This window comes from Protomyctophum parallelum (assembly GCF_964188405.1).
Source record: "Protomyctophum parallelum genome assembly, chromosome: 7".
NCBI classification, from domain to species: domain Eukaryota; kingdom Metazoa; phylum Chordata; class Actinopteri; order Myctophiformes; family Myctophidae; genus Protomyctophum; species Protomyctophum parallelum.
The window spans coordinates 7,799,629-7,824,097 of NC_139705.1; the positions used below are offsets into that span (position 1 = coordinate 7,799,629).

General features: G+C 39.0%; 4 protein-coding genes across 7 annotated transcripts; 3 read left to right on the forward strand and 1 right to left on the reverse strand.

Moving 5' to 3' along the window:
• Positions 1 to 350: 350 nt before the first annotated feature.
• On the forward strand, positions 351 to 3,827 carry bin2a (bridging integrator 2a; the record flags this gene model as incomplete). The annotated part of the gene is made up of 11 exons (XM_083768881.1): positions 351 to 425; positions 537 to 617; positions 768 to 822; positions 942 to 1,036; positions 1,226 to 1,321; positions 1,647 to 1,754; positions 1,869 to 1,954; positions 2,582 to 2,657; positions 2,745 to 2,827; positions 2,940 to 3,630; positions 3,819 to 3,827. The coding sequence occupies 11 exons, from the start codon at positions 351 to 353 to the stop codon at positions 3,825 to 3,827; spliced, it is 1,455 nt and encodes a 484-aa protein (XP_083625007.1).
• A 1,297-nt stretch (positions 3,828 to 5,124) lies between these two features.
• On the forward strand, positions 5,125 to 7,570 carry LOC310861731 (uncharacterized protein). Its single transcript, XM_083769327.1, has 6 exons — positions 5,125 to 5,315; positions 5,743 to 5,795; positions 6,377 to 6,409; positions 6,502 to 6,561; positions 6,701 to 6,748; positions 6,863 to 7,570. The coding sequence occupies exons 2-6, from the start codon at positions 5,771 to 5,773 to the stop codon at positions 7,033 to 7,035; spliced, it is 339 nt and encodes a 112-aa protein (XP_083625453.1). The 5' UTR covers positions 5,125 to 5,315; positions 5,743 to 5,770; the 3' UTR covers positions 7,036 to 7,570.
• Positions 7,571 to 7,766: 196 nt separating this feature from the next.
• Positions 7,767 to 13,526, reverse strand: dazap2 (DAZ associated protein 2). The gene is made up of 4 exons (XM_083769328.1): positions 13,394 to 13,526; positions 12,511 to 12,626; positions 11,306 to 11,545; positions 7,767 to 10,790 (listed from the first exon to the last, which is right to left on the reverse strand). The coding sequence occupies exons 1-4, from the start codon at positions 13,404 to 13,406 to the stop codon at positions 10,662 to 10,664; spliced, it is 498 nt and encodes a 165-aa protein (XP_083625454.1). The 5' UTR covers positions 13,407 to 13,526; the 3' UTR covers positions 7,767 to 10,661.
• A 1,102-nt stretch (positions 13,527 to 14,628) lies between these two features.
• Positions 14,629 to 24,146, forward strand: pou6f1 (POU class 6 homeobox 1). 4 transcript variants are annotated; one of them, XM_083768721.1, is made up of 12 exons: positions 14,629 to 14,945; positions 15,597 to 15,686; positions 16,167 to 16,246; positions 16,651 to 16,837; positions 17,116 to 17,243; positions 18,306 to 18,531; positions 18,800 to 19,032; positions 19,129 to 19,257; positions 19,736 to 20,005; positions 20,208 to 20,343; positions 20,445 to 20,613; positions 22,118 to 24,146. In XM_083768721.1, exons 4-12 carry the CDS (start codon positions 16,660 to 16,662, stop codon positions 22,464 to 22,466), a joined length of 1,818 nt encoding a protein of 605 aa, XP_083624847.1. In that variant the 5' UTR covers positions 14,629 to 14,945; positions 15,597 to 15,686; positions 16,167 to 16,246; positions 16,651 to 16,659; the 3' UTR covers positions 22,467 to 24,146. The 4 variants fall into 4 exon arrangements, with proteins under 4 accessions (XP_083624847.1, XP_083624846.1, XP_083624845.1 ...); XM_083768720.1 differs by lacking the exon at positions 16,167 to 16,246 and having other exon boundaries at positions 19,736 to 19,758; positions 19,795 to 20,005; XM_083768719.1 differs by lacking the exon at positions 16,167 to 16,246.
• The last annotated feature ends 323 nt before the right edge of the window (positions 24,147 to 24,469 follow it).

The following is a 24,469-nucleotide window of genomic DNA, read 5'->3' on the forward strand; positions in this document are numbered from 1 at the left end:
ATAGATGCCATTACTTGGGGGTCCGTAGACTAATGCATGTCAAACTGGGTGTTGTTGAAATTAAACGGGTTGAGAATCACTGCTAGAGCCGTAACAATCTTCTCTTATGGGGGTCCCTGCAGCATATCTTTTCAAATGGGGGTCCGCGAGCTAGTAGCCTACGTGTCAATTTGGGGGTCCTTGGCATGAAAAAGTTGCATTCGTTTTCTAGCATTATAAACAAACCAAAATTATACTTAATATGCAGTACTAGCAATTTGTAGGCCAATTAACTGTAACATTGTTTTTTTCTCTCACTCTTTTTCATCTCCGTAACATAGGCAACACCTTTTGCAAAAGAAGATACAAATATGGCAGAGGGCAACAGTCCAAAAGGCAGTGCTTTGAAAAAAGTTCAAAGGCAACTGAGTAGAAGCAAGGAAAAGGTATCATCACACACCATCACCTCTCGTTTATAAAAGTAGCCAACATGAAATGTAATTTCCTGTTTGTTAAACTTATGACATGCATTACTTTGAGTTGTGTTTGCTGTGTAGGTATTACAAAAGCTGGGGAAGACAGTGGAGACCAGAGATGAACAATTTGACTGTTTCCTCCAAGATTTCACTGACCAGCAGGTATCAGTAATATATAGCCATGCACTGCATGCTGTGTATATGTGTCTATTATTATCCGATAATAATTATCGGATAAGGCATGCTACATAATTGTGCCCATATATACATAATACATCATAGGAGATAACACTAACCTCTGTTTGCATGCAGACCGATGGGAGCCGAATAAACAAGGACTTAAAGAGCTACCTTAATGCTCTCAGAGGTAAATGATGAATATATTTCTATACACGTTGCAAGTGGGGCTACTACTAGTCTACTTTATCTCACAAAGCTACACTAGATGTATTGTACCCTGATTATGAATCTGTTCATTGACTACAGAAATGAGAGATGCCTCAAAGCGCCTGTCCCAGTCTCTGTTTGATGCTTATGAGACTGACTGGGCTGCCGAAGAGGACTTGGGCGCCATTGTAGAGGTCAGATATGATCACAGTTGAGGAAAAAACACATTAAAATACAAGTCCATTTGGGTCAATTCTTACACTCCCAGAGTCAATTTAACACTGAGAATTGTACTGTACTGGCACACTTTGCAAGAGAACTCGAAACTCCTCTGTCCTTTAAATAAATAAAGCAATGTGTATGTTGTTCTCTCACTCAATAAGGGTGAGGACCTTCTGTGGAATGACTATGAGGTGAAGATGTTGGACCAGGCAGTACGCACCATGGACACTTACATCGGTCAGTTCCCAGATATGAGGGTAAGGCACAAGCACACTTAATGTAAACACAAAGGGGTACCTACTGTATACACACAGTAAGAAAGAGAGAACATGCCTGCTGCTATCTACTGAAGTGTTACCAGCTTGTGTCTAACCTTATTTTAAATACTGTACCTGCTGGTTTACGCTATGTGTATGTATTGATTTTGGCCTCTCCTTGACATGTCTTTCTTTACCATTTTTCTTATTTTTTGCCCCATTCCTCTTTTTTCTGAAAACAATACAAATGATGCAGCTTGCACAAAAAAAAGATGAGAGAGAGACAGAGAGATTTCTCATTTGTTCCATAATTTGTACTCTACAGGAGAAAATTTCCAAAAGGGGCAGAAAACTGGTAGATTATGATTCTTCTCATCACCACCTGGAGGCACTGCAAACCGCTAAGAAGAGAGATGACATAAAAATAGCTAAGGTCAGAGAAAATGACTGACCTATTCTCACTTTGTATTCCAACATATAGCTGAGTTGAACGGTCATATCTGATTCTGTTCTTTGTTTGTTTGTTTGTTTGTTTGTTTGTTTGCAGGCAGAGGAAGAAGTCCATTCTGCCAAAAGTGTCTATGAAAGCATCAACAATGAGCTAAAGGAAGAGCTCCCAATTCTCTTTAACAGGTCAGAGCAGAGAGCAAATATTACATTGCTTTAGATACAACTTTTGATTTGGTTACTGTGAGAATAATCTCTGTGACTTTGAACTGTTGTGTATTCAAATACTAACTAACTCTAACTCTTTAAATTAAAGATCATACTGTGTACAGTACACTGTACAGTATGATCCCTTTTCCACCGGTTGGGAACCAGTTCAGTTCAGAACCAGTTTTTAGTCCATGAGCCAGACCTCCAAAATTGGAACGTTAATTATGAATTGAGTGGGCGAAACCATACCTACCCATATACCATATCTATGTTTTGCACATCTTCCTACATAATGCCTAATTTGCATATTTGGATGTACAATTTAAAAAAATGTGTAATACAATAAATAATTGTCTTCGTGTAAGTAATCAATCAGTTTCATGGTGATAACTATTAATACAATTTTTACCTATTCACCTATCACGTATAGGCCTACTGTAGGTGAAAATTACAAAATGTGTGATAAATATGAAAACGCTACTCCTGTGGAAGGGTTATAAATAACTTATAATATATTATTTTACTCATATTGATCCTATAACAATTTGATATACACTGTAGGAATGGTTTTTCACATACTCCTCTCTTATATCTCTCTTGAAGCCGAATTGGATGCTATGTGGCGGTCTTCTCGTCTATCTCAGCATTACGAGATGTCTTCTATAAGGAAATGAGCACGGTATGTCCCATGTTGTGTTTATCTGGTGATCAAATGCACTTGCCTGACATCCTTCACAGACAGTTTTAACCATGTCTTCTTTTTTAGCTCAACCATGATTTGCAGAATGTGATGAAGGAGCTGCAGGCTCAGCATCCTGACAAGGTGTTTGTCGTCAAGGGACTACAACGGTTAGCCTATATTTTTCACTCTGACTTTCAAAGTTGTTCTGATTTATTTACTTATCTTATTGTATTCCGGGAGTCGAACTTGAAAATAGATTTTTGTATGTATGTATTTCAGCCACGGCTCCCTGTTGAGACGTTCACTGATGTCCCCAAAATCATGGAAGTCCAGCTTCTCAGATTTTCACGCGAACTACAGTCCCAGACCTTCTCAACGAAAGTCCAGCTTCAGATCTCCTAATAGACCTTACCGTCCCGATGAAACTCTGTCCAGGGAGAGCAGTACCCTTACCGTGTCCCCACAATCCCCACCGCTGGAAAGCTCCTGCTCAGAGCTCAGAGAGGAGTATGCAGAATCCACCCACAGCGACAGTGAGCATCCTCCTGCAGAGGCCAACCCCGAGTCTGACACTACGATGGAGGCTGCTGGTGATGAGCTGAAGTGTGGAGAAGACAGTCTAGAGGGAGGAGAAAGGGCCGTTAAGGAAGGGGAACCTGAGCTGGAAGCTGAACCTGAGCTGGAGGCTAAATCTGAGCTGGAGGCTTCTGCAGACACACCTTTGATCACCACTGATAATAAGGGAGATGAAGAGAACCCTCCACCAAGTGAGAGTAGCTCAGAACTGAACAATTCCTATGACTCAGAAAGCTTGGAGCTCCAGCTATCTGCAGTAGACAACGCCCCACTCTACATAGAGGAGAAAGTGGAAAGCCCTGTTGCCCTTGAGACTCCCCAATCGAATGGACTGGAGAATGGCGACGTTTCTGGCCTTGATTCTGATGCAAAAGATGTCGCCTTTGTAGCCAAGGTCAGTTGTCCAGCACACACAAGCTAAGTATTGTGATGCAGATGTTTCTATTTTGTAAGCGTTTCCTTTTTTCTTTCTCTGTTATCTAGGATATTCCAGTAGGAAACCACGGGTCCATGGACTCAAAAAGCACAGATGTTTAATCTATTAAACCTTTAGGTTTGTGTTTTTTGTGTATCATATTTCAGACAGTCTAACGAAACGTATCTACTGGTAAGAGTTTAATACAATCAGTTATACTTTGTTTATTTTGACAGGATTGGATTGGCTAGAGACATTTAGAGGAGTGAAGCCATCAGCAACACAAGAGAAAAAACATCAAATTTCTAGTAACGGCATTGTTGAATGAACAATAAACCATCACTGACTCTTTATTGTTATTTATCTATTGCTCTCCTCAGTTGTACATTTCTCATTGGATAACATTTCATCTGCTTGTTGTTTATCCTACAATCTCAGCAGTATCAATATGTGTAATCATTTTTATTTTTATTAAGCTCATTCTTTAGTTTCAGTTTCAGTTTAGTTTGAGTAAATTATAATTGTTTGGTAGATTTTGCTTTGTCCTTGTCCTGTACGTTGAGTGAATAGACAGGATAGTCACTTTAAATCTTATACATTGCACTAACCCTAGAATGGCTGATATAGGCTACATAATATATCTCATGTATTACAAATTAAATACATCAATACATGACATTGTACAACCCAGATTCGGCACAAACAAGGGACTAAATTCTTTTCGCTCCTATGCCACCAAAATGTGGAACGCCCTACCAACAGTCATTAAGACATGTGAATCCCTTGACTCCTTCAAAACCTCTCTCAAAGGGCACCTACGGATGGCTGCAATTCGAAACTGGCCTCTGTAAAATCTGAATCCCCCCCCCCCCATTTCCCCTCACTGTATATGTATCTTTTCCCTTTTTGCTTCCTATATGATGAATTCCTGTTCTGTTCTTTAGCTACATAGAAGTGTCTATTTGTATGTCTCTAAATGTTTTGATGAATTGAACAATGTGGACCCTGTTGTAAACAAGTGTAATGCTTAATTGGGTCGTCCACTCACAGTTGACAGTCTTTGTATTGAGTTTGTGCTTAAAATGTACTGTAAATTCTACAAACTGTTAATAAATATTTCAATCAATCAATCAAAAACATGCATGTAATATGATAATATCACAGCAGCCATATGGCTTACATTGCACAGTGATTGATTGCTAAATGCTATGTTAAATTAAATTTAATGTAATTTAAATGTGGGCCTACTACAGTCTAAAATAAACATGAATGTCGATTGCTCTAAATACAGTTAAATAAATAATAACAATATGTCACACGTGTTGTTTCTTTCGGTGTGTGTGTGTGTGTGGGGGGGGGGGGGGGGGGCGTGAACAGAGTATATATTAGGGTGAACGGTGAAGGGGAGGAACGAAAGCAGGAACGGAAATCGACAGCGTGAGCGTGGGCGAGAGGGAGACTCCTCCTACACACACTGCATATTCGAGACTGAACTCAACTGCTTCATTAATTACTTGAGAGAGATACTTTTGCAATTTGCATTATTTTAAACTTGAGCTGGTTTCGAGGTTGTGTACATCCTGATGATTTAAAGCATATGAAACAGCTGCTGCTGTGTTACGGACGTGAACAGGTCGACTATAGTGTTGTGAGTGACTCCACAGGTAAGTTTAGTTTACTCTGCTCAAACAAAAGCTGTGGTGTGGTGTGGCCGCGTAGAACAATGTCTGCGGTTGAGCGTTACAAGCAGCTGGCTATTGTTCTGTAGATCCGTCTCGTAATAGTTTATTGCACGTTTTTACTTTGGGTTGGATCGTTTTGTCTTCCCAAGTTCCCAAGTTAAGGAACTTCCCAGTTTGGTAAAGTTGGAAACAAGGGAAGTGAAACTGGATATGTTGTGGCTAGATCGACCAAACCAGTCGAGCCAATAGATTACAATTGATAGACAGCATGTCAGGCTTGTCAGCTGATTAGAGTCAGTGGTATGATGTAATGTGTCACTCGAGTCATAGACTCATAGTAGTCAGTCAATATCAAACTTTAAAAAGCTTCTATGTTTCTATTTCAAATATTTCTACTTGTTTGTCATAGTTTGTGACACCAGACAACAAAACTCATCATGACGTCCAGTCCACCCTTGAATGGTATGTACGTTTATTAGCACATTATACCTGTAATGCAAACTCCCAATATTGAGCTTTAACCTTATCAAATTAACTGTTTGAGAGTAAAGGTTAAGTGTACACACTACAGACTGTTAGGGTTAGTGATAATGTTGTTTTTGTGTTGACTGGGAAATGGCTAGTATTGAGCCTTTCTCATACATCAATGATGTAAGTGGTTCTGTTGAGAAGGATATTTTGTCATAGTGTACATGTATTTTCTGTCAGTATTGACAAGTTTGTCTCAGGTCCAGCTCTTGATAATCAGATTAAGCCTCCTGCGTCTTGCAAAACACTTGATATGCTGTCCTTGCTCAGACATTGTACCAATTGAATACAATCCCCATCAGTTTTTGTGTTATCCATATCCTATAGCCTCGGTACCCAGGCTTTTATTTTCGTTCATGTTATCCTAAATGTCTGACTGTACCCCATGCTGTTTCTACCCCATTTCTGCCTAATAAAATATTCAATCAATAACACATGGTGTGACCAGCAGACTAGACTTGATATGAGCTCTTACTTTTTGCCCATTTTAATGTGCTTATCTGGTATAATTTCAGAATCAATTCCCTCGTATGTGGATACAATTAAAGGTAGGCCTGTGTTTTGAACTTGAGTACATTTGTGTGGGTTGTATTATAATAAGTGTTATATTATTGACCAATATATACCTGCCATATTTCAGCAACTACTATGGGGACACCAACATCACTTCCCACACATGTGAACACAACAGTGATTGAGGGTAACTTATCGTGCCTTGCCATGTGTAGTGTGTCCCAACTGTGTGTGAATGTTATGACTTGACAGTTGTCCTAATCTAAAATAACATCTGTCTCCAAGCTGTGTAAAATTGTATTAATCCGTTTGTTTTGTTCTTTCAGTGTTAACAACTGCAGTCCCAATGCACACAGACGCCACTGTTATTGGAGGTAATGATGCTCATGCTACTCCTCCCTTCCGATGCCAAAAGTCACTCACTGCATTACGCATCAATTTTGGCCTTGTTTTAAAAACGATTTTGCCTTGTCTTAATGTCTTTCCAGTGGTTATAGTTCTGGTCCTGCTGACAGTACTTGGTTTGGCATTCCTTCTTTATCGATATCTCTGCCACAACAAAGGCGATTACAGAACAACAGGGGAACTGGCTCCAGGAGAGGAACCTGATGAGGACTGCAAGGATAAGGCCACGGTCGAAAAGAAGGAGTACTTTATCTGAACTTGGCTGGCAGCAAAAGAGTCGTTGGATCTTAACAGTCTTTAAAAAAAAAAGTGGCTTCTGGTCAACTATAAAGACATTTTTATGTCTTTTGAGAGTTGCCCACTTTTGAGTTTCCCACTGCAGGCTAAGTTAAGATGTTGTGCTGTAAAACACTCATGCATAGGCAGGGAGTGAGTCCTGCCAAAGATTGATATTGGTATTTTCTCAAACTGTCTAGGGTGCTATTATAGTTTGAATATGTTATATACTGTAGTCATATTTTGCTTTGTTTATTCAGTATCTGTGATGTTTGATTTAGACATGTCTATTTACTTTTCAAAACAGGATATTTGTACAAGATGTGTACTGCTGTTTTCTTTTCTTTTTATATAATGTAAACAAGTTGGCCATAAATCTTTTAAAGCGAGCAGCTAGGCTATATTTGTTCTAGTTTTACCAATTATCTTCCATGATGTTTTGCCAAAGTTACTGATAAAATATACATCTCCATTGAAGGTGAGCATGGAAGGCAATAAAAACTGTTTTTCAACTATTCCAGTGCCATTTTTAATTCCTTTCAATTCCCACCTGCTAAATATTATGGTGCCCTCGATCTAGGTGTTATTCCACCAGAACACCTACATTTTGTAGTAGATCAAAACCTAATTTAATGTTAATTGTACCAACACGAAGGAAGCTATAGAATGTTAAGTGCTATAAGGAAATTGAGCCGATTTGTGATAAAAGCGTACAGTTGACAATTTATTCACTTCCAGTATTACATCTTTTCTAAACAAGGTTAAAATCAAAGGATGAACATGACACATTTCAAATTTCCAAAATAACATTTATTCTAAATTTTCATTTTTAAGTTTAGTATAAAAAAGTTAAGTGCACCTAAGTTCTTTTGCAAAGAGTTCCATCTTATGACCTGTCTCAGCAAACCATAGTGACACTCATCTCCTTTAGTAATCTTAAAAGATAGAATGTGTACTAAAGTCCATCAAATTACTTCAGTACATATATCCATGTTACAAAATATTTTAAAGAATCCCTGAACTATAAATGTCCATAATCCTTCAACAAAAAAGAATCCCATTCCACGCTGGCTGTGGTTGGCATGGCATCTACTGGTAAGCTTTAGGTTACAGTACTTGATATTGCTGGGACTAAGCCATCATGTTACATTACAAACACAATTGGTACTGTGACATAAAAAGAAAGTTGACGTTTATCTGAATCAAACACGTTTTGAAAGCTGTGGTCTGCTTTCTAAGCAAAACTATGAAGCACCAATTTGCTGAAGTGAACACACTTTCAGTTAGGTTTTGAGTAATGTCAACCATGTCTGGTATGGTTTATAAGCGCAAGCTGAAAAAATCTGATGTATAAGCTCACAACACATCGGAAGTTGGCACACTGTGACCTTGTAGATCGGCTATTTTCGGTATACGACAAAGTATAAATCATGCGAGCAGTTTCCTAGACTGCTAGCTAGTGACCATACCAAATGAACATTGAAGTAGCATACAAAGGTAGGCTACTACAACTTCTGCAGGCCACAGCTGTTGAAACTGTGTGGAATGTCGGATACCCAGTGACACATGTTAACCAAACACCAAAATGAAAATTGGCAACAAAATATAATGGCAACCATGCAAACTTACTTCGTTTAACACATCTTACCTCATTCGTCTACATGTGAAGAATATATGGTAGTTTAATTAGCAGCACAATAATGACTTGGAAATGAACAAATCTAGACAGTGATGTGCCCTTGATATTGATGTTTGCATATACTTTCAGGCTATTGAAGAATATACTGTAACTTGGCATTAATTTAGACCAGGCTTGAAAAGCAAGTAGCATTTTTCAATCCTAAAATTTCACAGCTTTTTTCTTTTTCTCAGAAGAAATTAAAGTAGCATTTATTCAGGAAAAAAAATTAAATAGATTTTTTTAAACAAACAGTAGCCCCATGCCTGCATCCTTTCTGATTTATTAAGCAGTGCACATGAGGAAAAAAAAATCCAAAGTTTACATCGCTATGGTGCAACAATGTATGTACATTACAACTTAAAAATGTGATTAAACTACAAAAAGTGTCAAACACCATATTGAAATACTATGTCAGATTGAAGGTCTATGTATCTACTCTTTAATCACATCCTATTCAATGATATGCTTGCTTTTGATTGTGACATTTAAAATGTAATGTCACAACTCAACACGAGTGCAATATAGACCAATCTTTGGTACAACCAGCTCCTTGGTTATACTAACAAATTAGCCTACAGAAACTTAAATCACTAAAACGTGCAAGAAAAAAGCTGTATCATTAAAGAAACGGTTACCTCAACTATTAAGAAAGTGAGATAATGAATCCACAAGTGCCATTTTTTTCTAAGACGAATAAATGCATTAAACAAAAGTATAACAAAATGGAAGCAGTTGAAATCTGTACGATAAAACACTTATAGTATAAACTCTGGGTATCCGACTGTGAAAGAAAAACAAATTAAACCAAAAACTTCTGCTAACATGTTACACCAACCACCCCTTTCCACTCAATTCACTATTTGGATTTATTCTTTAAATTTCTTCCTTTAAGTTTACTGAAGTTAATGCTTTAATTTAGGGCTATCTCCAGTGCTCTTTGACACTTATGTTCATCTAACAGTTGCCCGTTAAGGTACAGTAAACCACCTTAAAGATTTTGTAATTACTTTTTTTCCTCGCATTCTTTTTCGCTTAAAATCTACTCAGCAAGTGATTACTATGCCATGAATTAAATGTTGGTAATTTTATTTTGTGACAACTTTGTCACGACATTCTGGATACCATGCAAAAGTAAAAGACAAGGCAAGACGTCCTTGCTCAAGCATTCAAGACATTAACATTGTTATTGTATAGGTGAAATGTCATCTCTGTCAAATAATGTAATTATTACACCGCAGTTTCTGTAACTATAATAGCACTAACAATTGTTTTTTCAAAAAGAGGTGAAGTAACCCCTTCTTTCCTTTTGCATTTCAACTACAACTTCACATCTGTATTCCAATTTAACTACAAAGCAGCTAAAATATGTACAAGTGAATTTACTTCACAATTGCATGTATTTGTTTACACAAGTACAAGAACATCCTAATGCAAAGTGTGATCTATTTGCTTTACTTGAACAAATGCAGATATCAGAATCTATAAGTGATGAGCTTTTAAATGACTATAGAGGCTAGACTTAATGAATTGTGGAATGAGTTCTGAGGCTTGTAAAAGAGTTTTGTCCTCTCCAGGCAGTGGTATCCATCAATTGGAATATTTTGTCTTTAGATGACAAGTGGAATACTGTACCTTTGAATAGGGCTCTAAAGTATTACATTCCGTTAGGTGATATCAGTATAGTGGCATGGCCAGCAGCCTAAAGAGGGAGGCATGTGGAACAAGGGAGGGGTATGGGAACAGTCAAACCCTCAGTGTTCATTTAACTTGGAGAATGTAGGTGGACCCAAATGTAAATGGCCGTTATTACAATCTCAGTGTTAAATTCTCCCTGAGGAGTTTGCTGTGCTTTTTTTTTTCTTTTCCTTTTTTTAATAGGGGACAGGGTTTAGCAATAATGGGGTACTTGAGGAGAACGGTTGATGTTACCAGATGGTATAACCTCCATTGGAACCACCCAGGAAGAAGTTATTCTTGCGCTGCGACATTACAACATTAGCACCCTGCATGGCAGCCAGCTGAGCTGCATTGGGTGGGTGTCCGGGTGGTGGGGGCTAAAATATTGGTAGAAAAGAGGAGGATATAAACATACACATCATATTCCACTTGATTTAAGTAAGAATGAAAATTTCCGGGCAGACGTAGTATAATATCTATAATATTACATGACATAATTATTTATATCTATAATAATACATCTATAATATATGTACCTATATAGCTAGCTACCTGCAGCTATCTCATATGATCCAATCAGGAGAGAGAACCCATTCAGCTGCTTCAATTTTATATTCATCCAGTTCCAATTTTGTTTACCCGGTGCCCTGTGGGAGTTCTTTCTCCTGATTGGATACAATTGGTATCCTGACATGAAAACGTCATTTCGGTTTATTAAAGAGCTGGAGAAGGGGAAACCCCAGTTACTGAACAAACACTATAGCAATGATTACTGATTAGTTAGTGCTACATTTATTTTAACGAAACAACATTACAGCACATTTTAATTGGCATCATATTGACTTCAATCAGTTTGACTCTTTACAAATGGTTTAACTGAATGGATACTCACTGGAATGGCAACACCATTGCCTGCTGCAAAGCGCGCTCCAGCATCAAAGCCCCCTTCCACCATCACTGTGGAGCCAGGTGGGTACATATGGCCCATAGGATAGTAGGCCATGGGAACATTCTGGCCAACTTGTCCAATAGGCATCTGCTGCATGGGCATGAACATCTGGGCATATGGGGAGGTCATCTGAGGCACCTGACCAGGGACCTGATGCGGAAGAACATATCTGGGCTGGTATATCTGTGGAGACGGAGATGGATAGCAGAGCCATATGGAATTTAGATTGGATAGTTGGAATACATTTACACTCAGATTTGTTTTACAGCATTAGGGCTGGGTGATATGGACAAAATAAAACAAATAACGCAAAATTGATTTGATACATGACGTAGTGCTGCATGATTCATTCGAAAAAAAGATTGCAAACTAGATTCAGACACCCATGCGATCTCATTTCAAAATTTGAGCAAGAATCGTGCACAACTAGTTGGCTGTCCAATTAATTTTAGTTACTCTTTTTGCTACAAGAGGGAGGTTTAAGTCAAGCACTTTTATATTGTCTGTTTAAAGCTTAGAGTATATGGTTTAAAGCCACAGTAGTTGGCTCCAGGTGCCACATTCTAAATGTAGGCCTAGTAATGTTCAGCAACTACAGACTAAAGACAATAAATATTTTCATGGACATTTTTTGAATTGTGATCTCAATTCTTGTGGAGGAAACTCGAGATTCACATTTGAGCAAGAATAGTGCTGCACTATTGTGATGATAATGTCATATTGTGGCAATATTTAATTATAACTGACATTTTCAAAAATATCAGATCTACAAGCTCACTTGTGAGTTTGTAAACAGCTAAAAATACAGACCAGGGTATACTTCAGACCATTGATATATTAAAAAAATACCAGTTTGTCATATCACAATAATATTAAGTTATCAAAAATACCAGACAATATCTATTATCTAGTCTCATATGGTCAATTTCGTCATATAATACAGGTTACAGGTTTCTTCTTGTCTTGACGAATTGAATACATAGGACCATAATGGAAACAAGCCTTTGTGGCTTTTTGTGTTCATATCCTTTTAGCATCATTGCATAATTGTACCACTGTACTATTTTGCAAACTGTTAATAAAGTATTCACTCAGTCGATCGATAATATAATTATAAATGTATACGTCGATCACTAAATACCAGTTACCTCAGAATATGCAGGAGGGGCATCTGTGTAAGGGGGTGCCTGCGGGGAAACTTGCATAGGAGGATAGATGGGTGCAGAGCCTTGTTGAGGGTACACATTCTGCTGAGGATATGAACCTGCAACAATAACAGACCATTTATCGTCATCCCGTCTTGAATAGATACACAATACACACACAAACACTCAATGTATAGGGTTTGTTTTACTTAAACCAAATGTAGTAAAATGATTTACTAAATAAACATGGAAATCTTGGCTGGAGCGTTAAATCAACACCATCATCTCTGCTACGGGAACGGCTATCATCCCCCATTGCACTGCCAGGCAGTTTCTAAACGTCGTTTACCCGTAGTAGCCTACGTAACGTTACGTTATGTCATTCTTTGTGTCTGAACTCTGAACACGCCGTAGTCCTCCAATCTTTTAATGGCTGTCATTCAACATTCTTTTAGTATTCACAATAAAATAATAAAAGATGGGAAGATTGAAAACCCAAACAGCGGCGTCTGCTTTGTTTTGGAGGTCAGCCTGCCTGGTAGCGGCTAGCAGTGTTAACTAATGATAGATGATCGTACTATATTTGCACCGAAACGTACCGTCATCGCGGCTATATTGTTATTTTAAATGGCAACGTATTATTATGACACCTATTCGGGGCTTTCGTTTTCATATCGTGCGATTGTCCCATTCCATCCGATGGCAGAGTTTAGCGTTAGCTACACGCACGGTAATACATGATCTGTTGTTTATTGTCATGCCCCGTCGTCGTTTCGCTGTAACAACGGACTTACACCATAACGGCATACCTCCATCTCTACACATGATGATATATCAGTATCACCGTGGGTAACCTACTACATCTATACCACGACCACATACGCACCTTTGTTGTTCATCGTTGTGAATGGGCGTGTAAGCTGATGAGTAAAGACGATTAAAGCAAGATTCGGAATCCTTTTTTTCACGGCCTTATGACAGATTACTGTTCACTTCCTTGTTTTTCAGCTTGTTGTGGTGGAAATGGTTACGTCACTCCTTCTTCTCCAACATACATTTTAATTGCACGCGCCCCCTAGTGTTGAGTATTCGAATCTACGTTTTCTGCCCTAATTAGTTGTACTGTTATAAAATAATAATGATGACGGATGATAAAATAATAATGATCTTTGGAATATAATATAATGATGGTCTTTGGAATAATATTTTTTTGGACAATGGGCTATAGCCTATTAGGACACCACATTATAAAGTGAAGTTTTGTAATAGCTCCGAAAACGATGGATTTGCAGATTTATAACTTCACACGCACAAAAACACGTAAAACATGCGAACCCTTGGAGAACCGTAGAAGATGACCATAGGCTATTAAAAATACACGATAGTGCAGCGATGAGATACAAAAGAGGACAGGCGTAGGCTATAGTGATAAAGTTATTTTTCCTTCATCAGATACAATCTCAACATAGACATACGATACCAACTAAAGGCAATGAACCTGGAATGAACTCATTGAACTGTATTCTATCTACTGGATCTGACCATTAATTGCAATAAGATACATTTCATAGATTTTTGTGCATTTTGGCCATTGATCCATTCCATCCTGACCAGATTGATGCTGGACGTTGAGGATATAACCATTATAACAACACTTTATTTATTATTGTCTTCCCTTGTTTTTGTGAAAATGGTAGTCTACATCACATGTTCAATTTAAGATTGGGCTGCTGCTGCTTGAATATGGTTGAACATTCATGATTTATAACGGCATTGCATGATTCACTTTTCAATGTCACAGAGATGGGTGGACACTTGCCAACAAATGTGTTAAGCACATACTCATTATCACATAAGTTAAGTAGGCTATACGACAATCCCTTTACTGCTTACAGGAAGCAAGAGTCTTGAAATTATGCTTTCAACTTATTTTTCAATCAATTATCACGGTTTTATTTATCAATAGGCTAACGCTAACCATTAAACAAATAGTGTACTATAGTAAATAGTTGTGATTTGTGCTCGTCTTTTTAAAGCTGCACTGCACCTTTAAGAGAGCCATGGCTCCTCTCAAGTCGAGGCAGACATTTTTCAATGCAAGATTTTTTCTTGCATAAATTATGTTCATGACGTAGTGCAAAAGGCCAAATTTGTTGCAATTTTTTGCTTGTCTAGGCAAGACAAATGGGATCTTTTAAGGCATTACGAGGATTTCCGATCATCTAAACTTTCATACAGAGGACACCGTGATTAAATATTAAGAAAGGGGATATCCTAACATTGCAAACCCTCCTTATCCATGCAAATGCCTCTTTTGTGTGCAGTCACAGCGCCTGTCTGGAAGCTGAGATGAATTTTTAATTATGTGTGACCGAAACTAACTGTGACAAAGCCTTTAAACCAGAGACGATAACAGAAAACACGATACACCTAAAGCGGTAAGTTGAATATAATAACCCGACTCTATTCTAGCGCAGCGTTCGCCTAGCAGCGAAACGGCGAGAGGAAAGGAGTTTTGGTTAATATGCAATGCTCGTAATTAGCATAATTTATATATTTATGATAAAGAGGGAAATACATAATATTCGGTCTCTCTAGGCATGGATCGAGATTATTTGTGTCGCATATACTTGGTGGTAACAGCTTGTCCCCAAAAGTGTACGACGCGACGAGACTTTTATTGGCCAGGATGGGGGTGGGGTGTCCATCAAACAGCCGCTGAAGTTTTGACAGATCTTCATTTGGAAGCGGTCTTTTCTGCACAGAAGGGATCACCTTGAATCTGTTTGCTTTTAGATTGTGGATCCAGCAGAAATGCATGGCTTTGATGATCATATCAATACGGTTTTTGTAGCATTTTCACGTGCAACATAGGAGGCCTCTTCAGGCCCCATGAAATATTTTGGTCCTGGTATGAAAAATAGCCATGCGAAAAGGGAATAGCCTATAAACATTCCCATTTAAGTTGTGTTCACCCAAAACTATAACAATGTCTGTTTTTGTTTAGGCTAGGAAAATACACCCAGATATGAACTTTTGACAAAAGTCTTGTGCAAAGCTGTTCGTTTTAATTGTCTTTTTCCACATAGAATGCCTACTGGACAGTGACTGTACTGGTGCACTGAGCCATGGACCAGGACCTCCCGTCCAAAAATGGCTCCCTTACTGTTAATGAACAGGTACCAAGCATCTGTCATCGCTCTCCTTCAGTGTTCAGCACCTAAACTTAACCAAACTTGTCATTTTCAAGTTAGTCTTCTGTCATTAGATGTTGTCACCCCCATGTGCCAACATATCATATCATAATGCAATGCTTAACACAACACAGCAGTTCATTGAGATTATACCTTACTTTCCCTGATTTATCATCAAATAATACCTTACTCATTATGCCTGGGAGGTTTACCACTGTGTACATTGTCATGCTTATTGATCGATCAATTGTTTTTTTCTGGCTACATTCTCCATAGACATAGTCAGCAAACAAAAGCAATGCCCTTCGTTAATGACAGTTGGGGGCTTTCAGGAAGCATTGCTTATGCTGCTTGTTGGCTTATGTTCTTATCATCGTTTTAGTCGTGTTCTTTCATCTGTCTTTTTTTAGTTTAGTTTTGTTCCATTGTGTCCTAACGTGTGCTTGGCTTCTCTGTTTTCCTTAGCCATTCACTGTCTGACTGCAGAAGTCTTTTTTCAGCCATTTAGTTCCTGCACTTTGAAATTCCCTGCCAAAGACAACCAGGTATGCATCCTCTCTCTTCCTGCATTGTTTCTTCCGCATCTTGCCCTCCAGCCCAGGCTGTCCTGCTGCCTTTGCTCTAGTTCTTCCATTACGGCATACCATTACTGAATGCAGCTCGACTACACGTTCATATAGGTGATGGAGCTTGTTGGGGAGTGATGATCATCATAGTTTTTGACTGCCCAGTGAGTGGTGGTAAATGAAAAGAGAATAGCCATAATTTAATTCCATTTACTACAAGATATTACACTGTTATAATCTGTGAACAACTTAAGGGGAATATTACTGTAGTGTATTAATCATATATCTGCTGTGCTAGCGCGGTAGGTCTCCTCCAAAGAAAATGGTATAGAAGTATAGAAATTGAGTCATTGTGCATTTTTTAAATTCCAACTGTTGTGCAGGTGATTGTGATGTCTGGCCATGAAACTATCCGTGTGCTAGAGGTAGAGGTCGATGCATCTCTCCCATCAGCACAGGATGGAATTGTGGACTCTAGAGCTGAAGAGGGAGGCAATTCCGCCCCTGAGCAGCCTGAGGCCAGCAGTACACACGACAGCCCCGCTGTACCCAATAATACTGGGAGAGTGGGTGAGTTCCAGAACTGTTGTATTGTAAATTAATGTCATCTGATGGTCAAATGTGACCGTATATTTGACAGAAATGACAACGTTTCAATATATGGTGGATTCCAACTTCAGTGTGTTGGTTCTACGTTAAAGCCATGCACATAAATAACGCCAAAGATATTTCACAGCAGGACAACATTTTCTTGTCATTTTGCACAATGCTTTTTTTTTGTCTCATGCAAAATATAATGTGACTAAAACATCTGTTGGTCGTCAACATATGTATCTGACTTGTTCCAGTGCTGGAAGAGCAGCAGGTGATGTCTGTGACTCCTACCGTCTCAACACTGGCTCCAGGTGTTCCTTTCAGTCTGTCCCTGGCACATCCACAAGCCTCCATGCCCATCTCCATGCAGGGCTATCCACAGGTACTACAAACATGCTCACAATAACATCTCCTCTTCTTATTTTCCATTCAGCTGTTCCCTTCAGGGGTCGCCACAGCGACTCATTTGCCCCATCTTACACTGTCCCCTGTCTCCTCTTCTTTCACCTCACGCTGTCCTCTGCCTCCTCTTCTTTCACACCAACTAACTTCATGTCCTGTTCACTACATCCATAAATCTCTTCATTGGTCTTCCTCTAGACCTCCTGCCTGGCAGTTTCCCACCTCAGCATCCTTCTACCGATATACTCACTATCCCTCCTCTGACGTCCAAACCTGATGTCCAAACCATCAATAACATCCTCTAGGATTCTATATTTCTTCTTAAAGCGATATTCATCTTTGGTACCTTGGATTGTATAGCAACCTGGGCATGATATAAGTTTCAAATATTGTCAATTTTGCTTTTGTGCTCTGTGATTATTAAAGTAGTGATTAGAATAGATTAACTCTCAAACTATGGCAAAAGCAGTTGGCACAACACCTGCTGGCATTTCTGTAATTGCTCACATTACACAAATATTGGTGACCAATTGATGTGTGTTGCACTAGACTAGAGAACTATAATCATGGGTAATATCAAATGTGCATAGCCATCTCACAAAATTTGATTCCAGGACTAGTTTTCTTTTATATTGACAGAATCTGATTTGTTTGCATGCCTTTATGTGCTATAAGTGTGGCCATTCACACTGAATAGAGTCACTTTGGATTTTACACTCACAGATAAAGATGGTAGCTTTACAAACCCACCACGGCTCATTTACATTTTGCCACACTAACCCTTTAAATTCTCAAACAAATACACAATGTTAGAGTGGTGACACTTGCCAAAGATCAGGTCACCTGATGAAGGCCAGCTATGGCCGAAAAGTCATGCTATTACATGTCGGTGTTTTAAACAAACAAACGTTTATACTGTATCAACCTTTGTCCAGCACCAGCGAGGGACTGGATCTGCGCAACTCTCTTGTTTTAAACGTGGTACTTTAGTTGTTTAATACTTTTATCTCAATGACATGACCTTCGCTCTGTCCCGCTCTAGGTCTTGACCCAGGAAAGCTTGGCCACCCTGATGACTGGGATGATGGCCCAAACAGGGTCTCTGGGTCAGCCTCTGCTCATCCCCCTCAACATGGCAGGCTCCATCGGTGGCCAGGGAGGCCTGGCTGTGCTTACGCTCCCCACCACTAATGTAGCTACTCTCCCTGGGTTCTCGGCTGCTAGCCAAGCAGGAAACTTCCTCAAACTTCCCTTAGCTGGCCTGCAAGGTAAAACACTGCCTGTCGATGCATGGATGTGTCTATATATACAGTAGCTTGATTACTGTAGGCCGTACTCTTGACTGTAGGCCGTACTCTTATACTTTGTTGCATGCCAGTGTTACGTGCTAAAATAGGATTGTGAGCTTGTAGATCTGTACGACAGTATTTAAATTAAGCATAATTATGTCACCTCAAAGAATATGAAACTTTAGCATCACACAACCTAACATTCATTCAACTAATCAACTAATGGCTGTTGCTGTTCCTAACTCAGTCCAGCCCCAGCTGCAGACATGCACCCAAGCAGTGTTCCAGCCTCAGTCACCCTCCATACAAACAGCAGCAGTTCATCAAATGACGTGTCAGCCAACACAGGTGAGCAGTGCCCAGATGACCACTGGTCAAGTTACAGCAGCACAGGTGACCACAGCTTCTACGACGATCTGTCAGCCAAGTCTGTCTGTAGCCACTCTTCAGACTCCTGGAATCTCCATCAATCCTGCTATTGTAAGAATCATTACTGTTCATAATATTTAGACTAGTTATATTCTTATTTGACTAGTGAGTCACATGATATTGTGTGTGTGATTTAATGCTTTTCAGTTCAGTGCTGCTTCACTGGGAACACAGCCCCAGTTTATCAGTTCCCTCACCTCCACTCCCATCTTCACCAGTGCCATAAACAACATGGCTGGCATCACTAGTCAGATCATCACCAATGCCCAGGGACAGGTCGGTAGCACAAAGGCAACACACACACACGCAATTCCTTAAACATAATATAAAATACTGTTATTCTGTGCATCTAGCGTCCAATCCGGTATGCCATCTGCTTCAAATAACTTTATTGACCTTGTCACCCAATAGGTGTCCTACCCGACACCATGTTTAAGTGTAGGAGATTGTAGCTTTAGGCATAATTATTTGAATAAATACAACACTGAGCATAAAAAATTAATAATAGGTATAGGTATTAGGTATTTTGGTTTTCTGAAATGATTGCTCACCTTGCTAGAACTGGTTTGTGTGCAAGACACCATTTATCTCAAATTTGCACTCTCTTATCTATTCATTATTAACATGGCCTCAGCGTGAAATGCTGCTCTGAAACACGTCCAAGAGAATGAAGGGATTTGTACCTCTGCCAGTTAGTTTGTGATCAGCAGAATATGCATTTATACGTATGTTTTAAATGCTTCTGTTTATCTAGGTGATAGGTACCCTCCCACTGCTGGGTCTCCAGGGTCTTCAGGGAATCCAGGGTCTTCAGGGTCTTCAGGGTCTCCAGGGTCTCCAGGGTCTCCAGGGTCTCCAGGGTCTCCAGGGTCTTCAGCTCCAGACTGTCACCCCACAGTTGATTCTCAACAACCAAGGCCAGATTATTGCCACTCTTGGGAATGGGCTTAATACTGTTCCAAGTTCCACTGCAGTTCTACCCAAGGTTACTGCTCCTCAGACGCTTTCCAAACCCAGCTCACAGGTAGAAGATAACCCACTTTTAAAACAACAAAGCAATTTTAACAAACAAACTAACAAAGCAAACAAAGCAATTTCAACTTTAGAAATACAATGATGTAGCAGCTGAAAGTTGCCTTGAACACTACGGACTGAATGCATCACACTGAGTATAATATATTTCGGGTGTAAATAAAATTATTTGATTGATTGTTTCTCACCCCCAGGCATCGGTAACGACTGTCTCTCAGTCACCAATTGTAATCGCCCCTCAGCCGACTATCATGAAGACGGCCACTACACTCTCCTCCTCAGTTCCCATCACCTGCGGAGACATGGCAACTGTGGGTCAGCTTGTCAACAGTATGTACAGTATACACTCGCCTATCTCTCGCTGCCTAGTTCCACATAGTTCAATCCTAAATAGGGAGATAATTTTAACTGAACTCTTGTTGTTTTTTTAGAACCCCAGCAAGCAGTCAGCAACGAAGAGGGCATTAATCTGGAAGAAATTCGAGAGTTTGCCAAGAACTTTAAGATCCGCCGGCTGTCTTTGGGGCTTACTCAGACACAAGTGGGGCAGGCTCTCACTGCAACTGAGGGTCCAGCCTATAGCCAGTCTGCCATTTGCAGGTAAACTGCACCCTTGCAAATAATTTAGTATTTTATTATAGCATTCAGGCATTTAACTACCTCTTATCCATAGTGATTTACAAATAATTCAACCATAAAAGAAGTTAGATCGCCATATAGTAGTACAAGGTCAAACCACATAAAACATTCCCATGACCAGATAAGGGAAGTGCCAACATAAAAAATTAGGACAAGCATTAAGAGAGCATAGGGGGATTTGTTTTTTCTTTAATTCAACTGCCTAAGCTAGCGTAGCGAGTTGCAGAGCAACATAGGAGGAGGAGAGCTGATTGGAGGAAGAGGGTGAGAAGTTTTCAGTTTACAGTGATAGTGTGTCTGTTGTACTGATTGAACAACCCAAAACATTGTAATCCTTAAAGATAGCATGCCGTGATTTCTTTCCCTCCTAAAACATGATCATCAGGTTATTATGATTGCCACCATTGGTGTGTGAATGTGGGAAGTGAGGACGCTGGCGTCAACTGTTCGCAACTTCACCTCCCAATGTATGAATGAATGGACCATTGTAAACGCTTTGAGTAGGCACGTTGTACATAGAAAAGCGCTATAAAAATGCAATCCATTATTATTATTATTATCATCACAGGTATGATTATAGAACAATTTTGTTTCTTCAAAAAAGTGCACAGAAAGTGTTAAAATTATGTTTTATGTGGCCACACCCACCAGTTCAGTATGTCTGGTTTGCCTAGCCTCAATCCCAGGCTGTGAAGAGAAAAGCCTGGTCACAACCTAAGGCAGAGACGGTATCGGCGGAAGTGTCGGGCCGGAACATCCCTCAGATGTATTTCCCCCGGATACGATATTTTCTCGACCAATCACAACACTTTAGTTTAATTCACTGAGAATGTAAACGGATTTGTAAAGCATCAACGTCACAACGTCAATTTCCTTGAGCGGTACTTCTGCCAAAATCCTGCAACTTCCGCCCAAAAAAGATGATACCGTCTACACTACAGCGTAGGTATTGCCCAGCGTGGGTTTGCCTGGTGGGTGGTGATGCGTAACCTGACTCTGCCAGATGGGGCAGCAGAGAGGTCACCCACAGCTGTTGTTGTATGATAAAGGGAGAGGGGTTAGGGGAGGGGATGATATTGTGATCACTGATATCACTATATACACAGGGAAGACATATTTCAATATTTTAACCACACCTGGGGGTCTATTAGAGTAATGTTAACTCCATAGACACATACAAAATTTATTATCTTCATATAATTGTTTTTCACAAAAAATGGTGGTATGGTGTATGGTGGTCAGATTAGAAACCTGACATCATTGATGGGGATTCCAGGCTAATAGAAACTTTAGCTTTCTTTTCCTTGAAAGTTAACATGCTAAAATAGAAGCCATTGTTATCAGAAATGGTACCATCTTATAATGACCATTAGTGAGGACCAATTAGTATATTATGATGGATAGGTTGGAAAAAGAATGTTCCCACTGAATAGTTACAGATAAGAATTAAATGTTTGTCATGCAGGTTTGAAAAACTGGACATCACTCCGAAGAGTGCTCAGAAGCTGAAGCCAGTGTTGGAGAGGTGGCTTGCTGAAGCTGAACTGTGGAACCAGAAAGGCCAACAAAATCTGATGGAGTTTGTGGGCGGAGAACCGTCCAAGAAACGTAAACGTCGCACCAGTTTCACGCCACAGGCAATAGAAGTCCTCAACACCTACTTTGAGAAGAACGCCCTGCCCACTGGCCAAGAGATTACAGAAATTGCCAGGGAGCTCAACTATGACCGTGAGGTCGTACGAGTATGGTTCTGCAACCGGAGACAAACGCTCAAAAACACAAGCAAGATCAACGTCTTTCAGGTTCAACAATGAGCGGAGTTGTGAGCAGTTGGGGTTCGGAAGCGGCTGCCATCCTCTTGCAAAGTTGATGGGATATAGGAAAAACAGATGTTAACTGACTTGTAAATATACACAGTGAACTCTTATGTTCAAAATTACATGAACTTTAAGAGAGAATTAAGGAAATGACACTTGAATGGAGTTTTATGAATGAGCACTCAAAATGAGAACCTGTTTTCTAGGTGTATAGGTGTACAGTATAATGTGGGGTGGGTACGAAAGAAATTGCATGAACTTTTAATATCATACATACCATGATAATGACGTCATACTCTAAAATATTCAATGGTATTTGATACAAATGGTTTTATATGCTTATTAAACATTTTTTAAGTCACTGCATATATTTTGTGGCAAAAAGGTTGGCAATATTACATGGCACAATGGCTGACATTGCTAAATATTTGGCTAATATGCTTGTGCCATCAAAGTAGTCCTGAAACATGTAGCTGCTCATTCTTATTTCATGGTTCTGTACTGATTTCAGTGTAATGTGTGTATGATTCATATTGAAAGTATTCTGTGTTTTAAAATAATCTTTACTCTTTCTGAACCATTGTCAACGCTCTCTTGGATTGGTATACCATATGCTAAAAGATATATTTGCTGCTTGTTGTCAATTTGTTTGTCCAAGCATCTTTATTACGAGAAAAGACTAATTTGTCTTTAAAAGATTGGCTGTCAGTCTCCAGCTTTCTCTGAACATTATTATAAGCTATAGGCACAATGACATTTAATTAAACAATTTGTTTGTTATTAAGCTAATACTAGCTATTTCAATTCAGTCATTCAATACTTTAACTGTACATTTTTTTATTTGAAATGAGAGTTATAAGAGTTATGATTCATATTTATAATTTAAATTATTATTGGTGGCAAACAATCTTTAGATCAACATAAGCCGAGACAAACCTAAAGCTTTTCATATCCCTGCCTCTGCCAATCTTCCTAGACCTAGACCTTTTTGCACTTTAATGACAGTGGACAAAAGAAAATGTTCAGTTAACTTTTTATATGGTTTGTGCGCTTACCATGTTTCATTTGGACATGCAAGAGAACTGAATTTTGTTTTTTCTTTCATGAAAACCTTTCAAAATGTAGCAACTGCAAGTACTTACGTCATATAATCAGCATAAGACATCAGTGATAAAGTCATCTTTATCCGGATGTATTATAGGGGAGAGAACATAACATTAGTTACACCTTTGAAACAGTTTATTTGTTGGATGTTTTATGTTGCTACAATTTATATCTTCAACTTATCAAGGTTTCTTTATTATTATATTTGCCTTTTAGAGGTAACCAGACTTATTTTCAAAATTATATACAATCACCTTCCCCTTTTTTATGTAAACCGGATGTAAACGGTTTAGAGAGGGCTTCGTTTAAATGTCTTGTCATACATTCATATTATTCAATATTTCAGGTTACCCACATAATATTGTTTAAAAACGTTTGACTGATTTTAGTACTTCTGTATAGAAAAAAGCTAAATTACCGGTAGGACAAAATGAACATTGCTAAAAAGGTATACATCTTACGCAGTAATGCTGTTGAGTTCACTTATACTATACATGAGACAGATGCATCAGGAATATGGATAATTTAGCTTTTTTTTGTAAATAAAATATACATTTATTAATCATTCTACAACCTTGCGTTGTGTTTCATTCTCAAAATGTTAACGATGACAATTTATTTCTCATTCAAAAACATTCAAAAAGGTGAAACCTGTAAATAATATGCCACGATGATGTCTTCATTTCAAGTTTCAACCCAACTGTCCCCACAGCTATAATCATCCCTATAATTCATAGGGATGATTGTGTGAGTTTTACGAATAATTATTATAAATATTTTAATTTAATTCAGTGCTGAGGAATTCACACCAGTTTGGTGTTAGAAACCACATTTTGTAAATCAGAAAAGAGCAGCAGGTGATGGTGGCATTTGACTCAAAACCCCCAAATTCTTTC

What these genes read in the sequence shown, in the direction of transcription:
- LOC310861731 (XM_083769327.1), top strand. Translation starts at nt 5,771, where the DNA reads ATGACGTCCAGTCCACCCTTGAATG. An exon ending in GTCCAGTCCACCCTTGAATG is followed by an intron (nt 5,796 to 6,376) that starts GTATGTACGTTT and finishes GTATAATTTCAG; the next exon opens with AATCAATTCCCTCGTATGTG. An exon ending in GTATGTGGATACAATTAAAG is followed by an intron (nt 6,410 to 6,501) that starts GTAGGCCTGTGT and finishes GCCATATTTCAG; the next exon opens with CAACTACTATGGGGACACCA.
- dazap2 (XM_083769328.1), bottom strand. An exon ending in CCCCTCCTGCATATTCTGAG is followed by an intron (nt 11,546 to 12,510) that starts GTAACTGGTATT and finishes CCGTCTCCACAG; the next exon opens with ATATACCAGCCCAGATATGT. An exon ending in GCAATGGTGTTGCCATTCCA is followed by an intron (nt 10,791 to 11,305) that starts GTGAGTATCCAT and finishes CCAATATTTTAG; the next exon opens with CCCCCACCACCCGGACACCC.
- pou6f1 (XM_083768719.1), top strand. Translation starts at nt 15,636, where the DNA reads ATGGACCAGGACCTCCCGTCCAAAAATGGCTCCCTTACTGTTAATGAA. An exon ending in CCATGCAGGGCTATCCACAG is followed by an intron (nt 17,244 to 18,305) that starts GTACTACAAACA and finishes GTCCCGCTCTAG; the next exon opens with GTCTTGACCCAGGAAAGCTT. An exon ending in TGTGGGTCAGCTTGTCAACA is followed by an intron (nt 20,344 to 20,444) that starts GTATGTACAGTA and finishes TTGTTTTTTTAG; the next exon opens with AACCCCAGCAAGCAGTCAGC.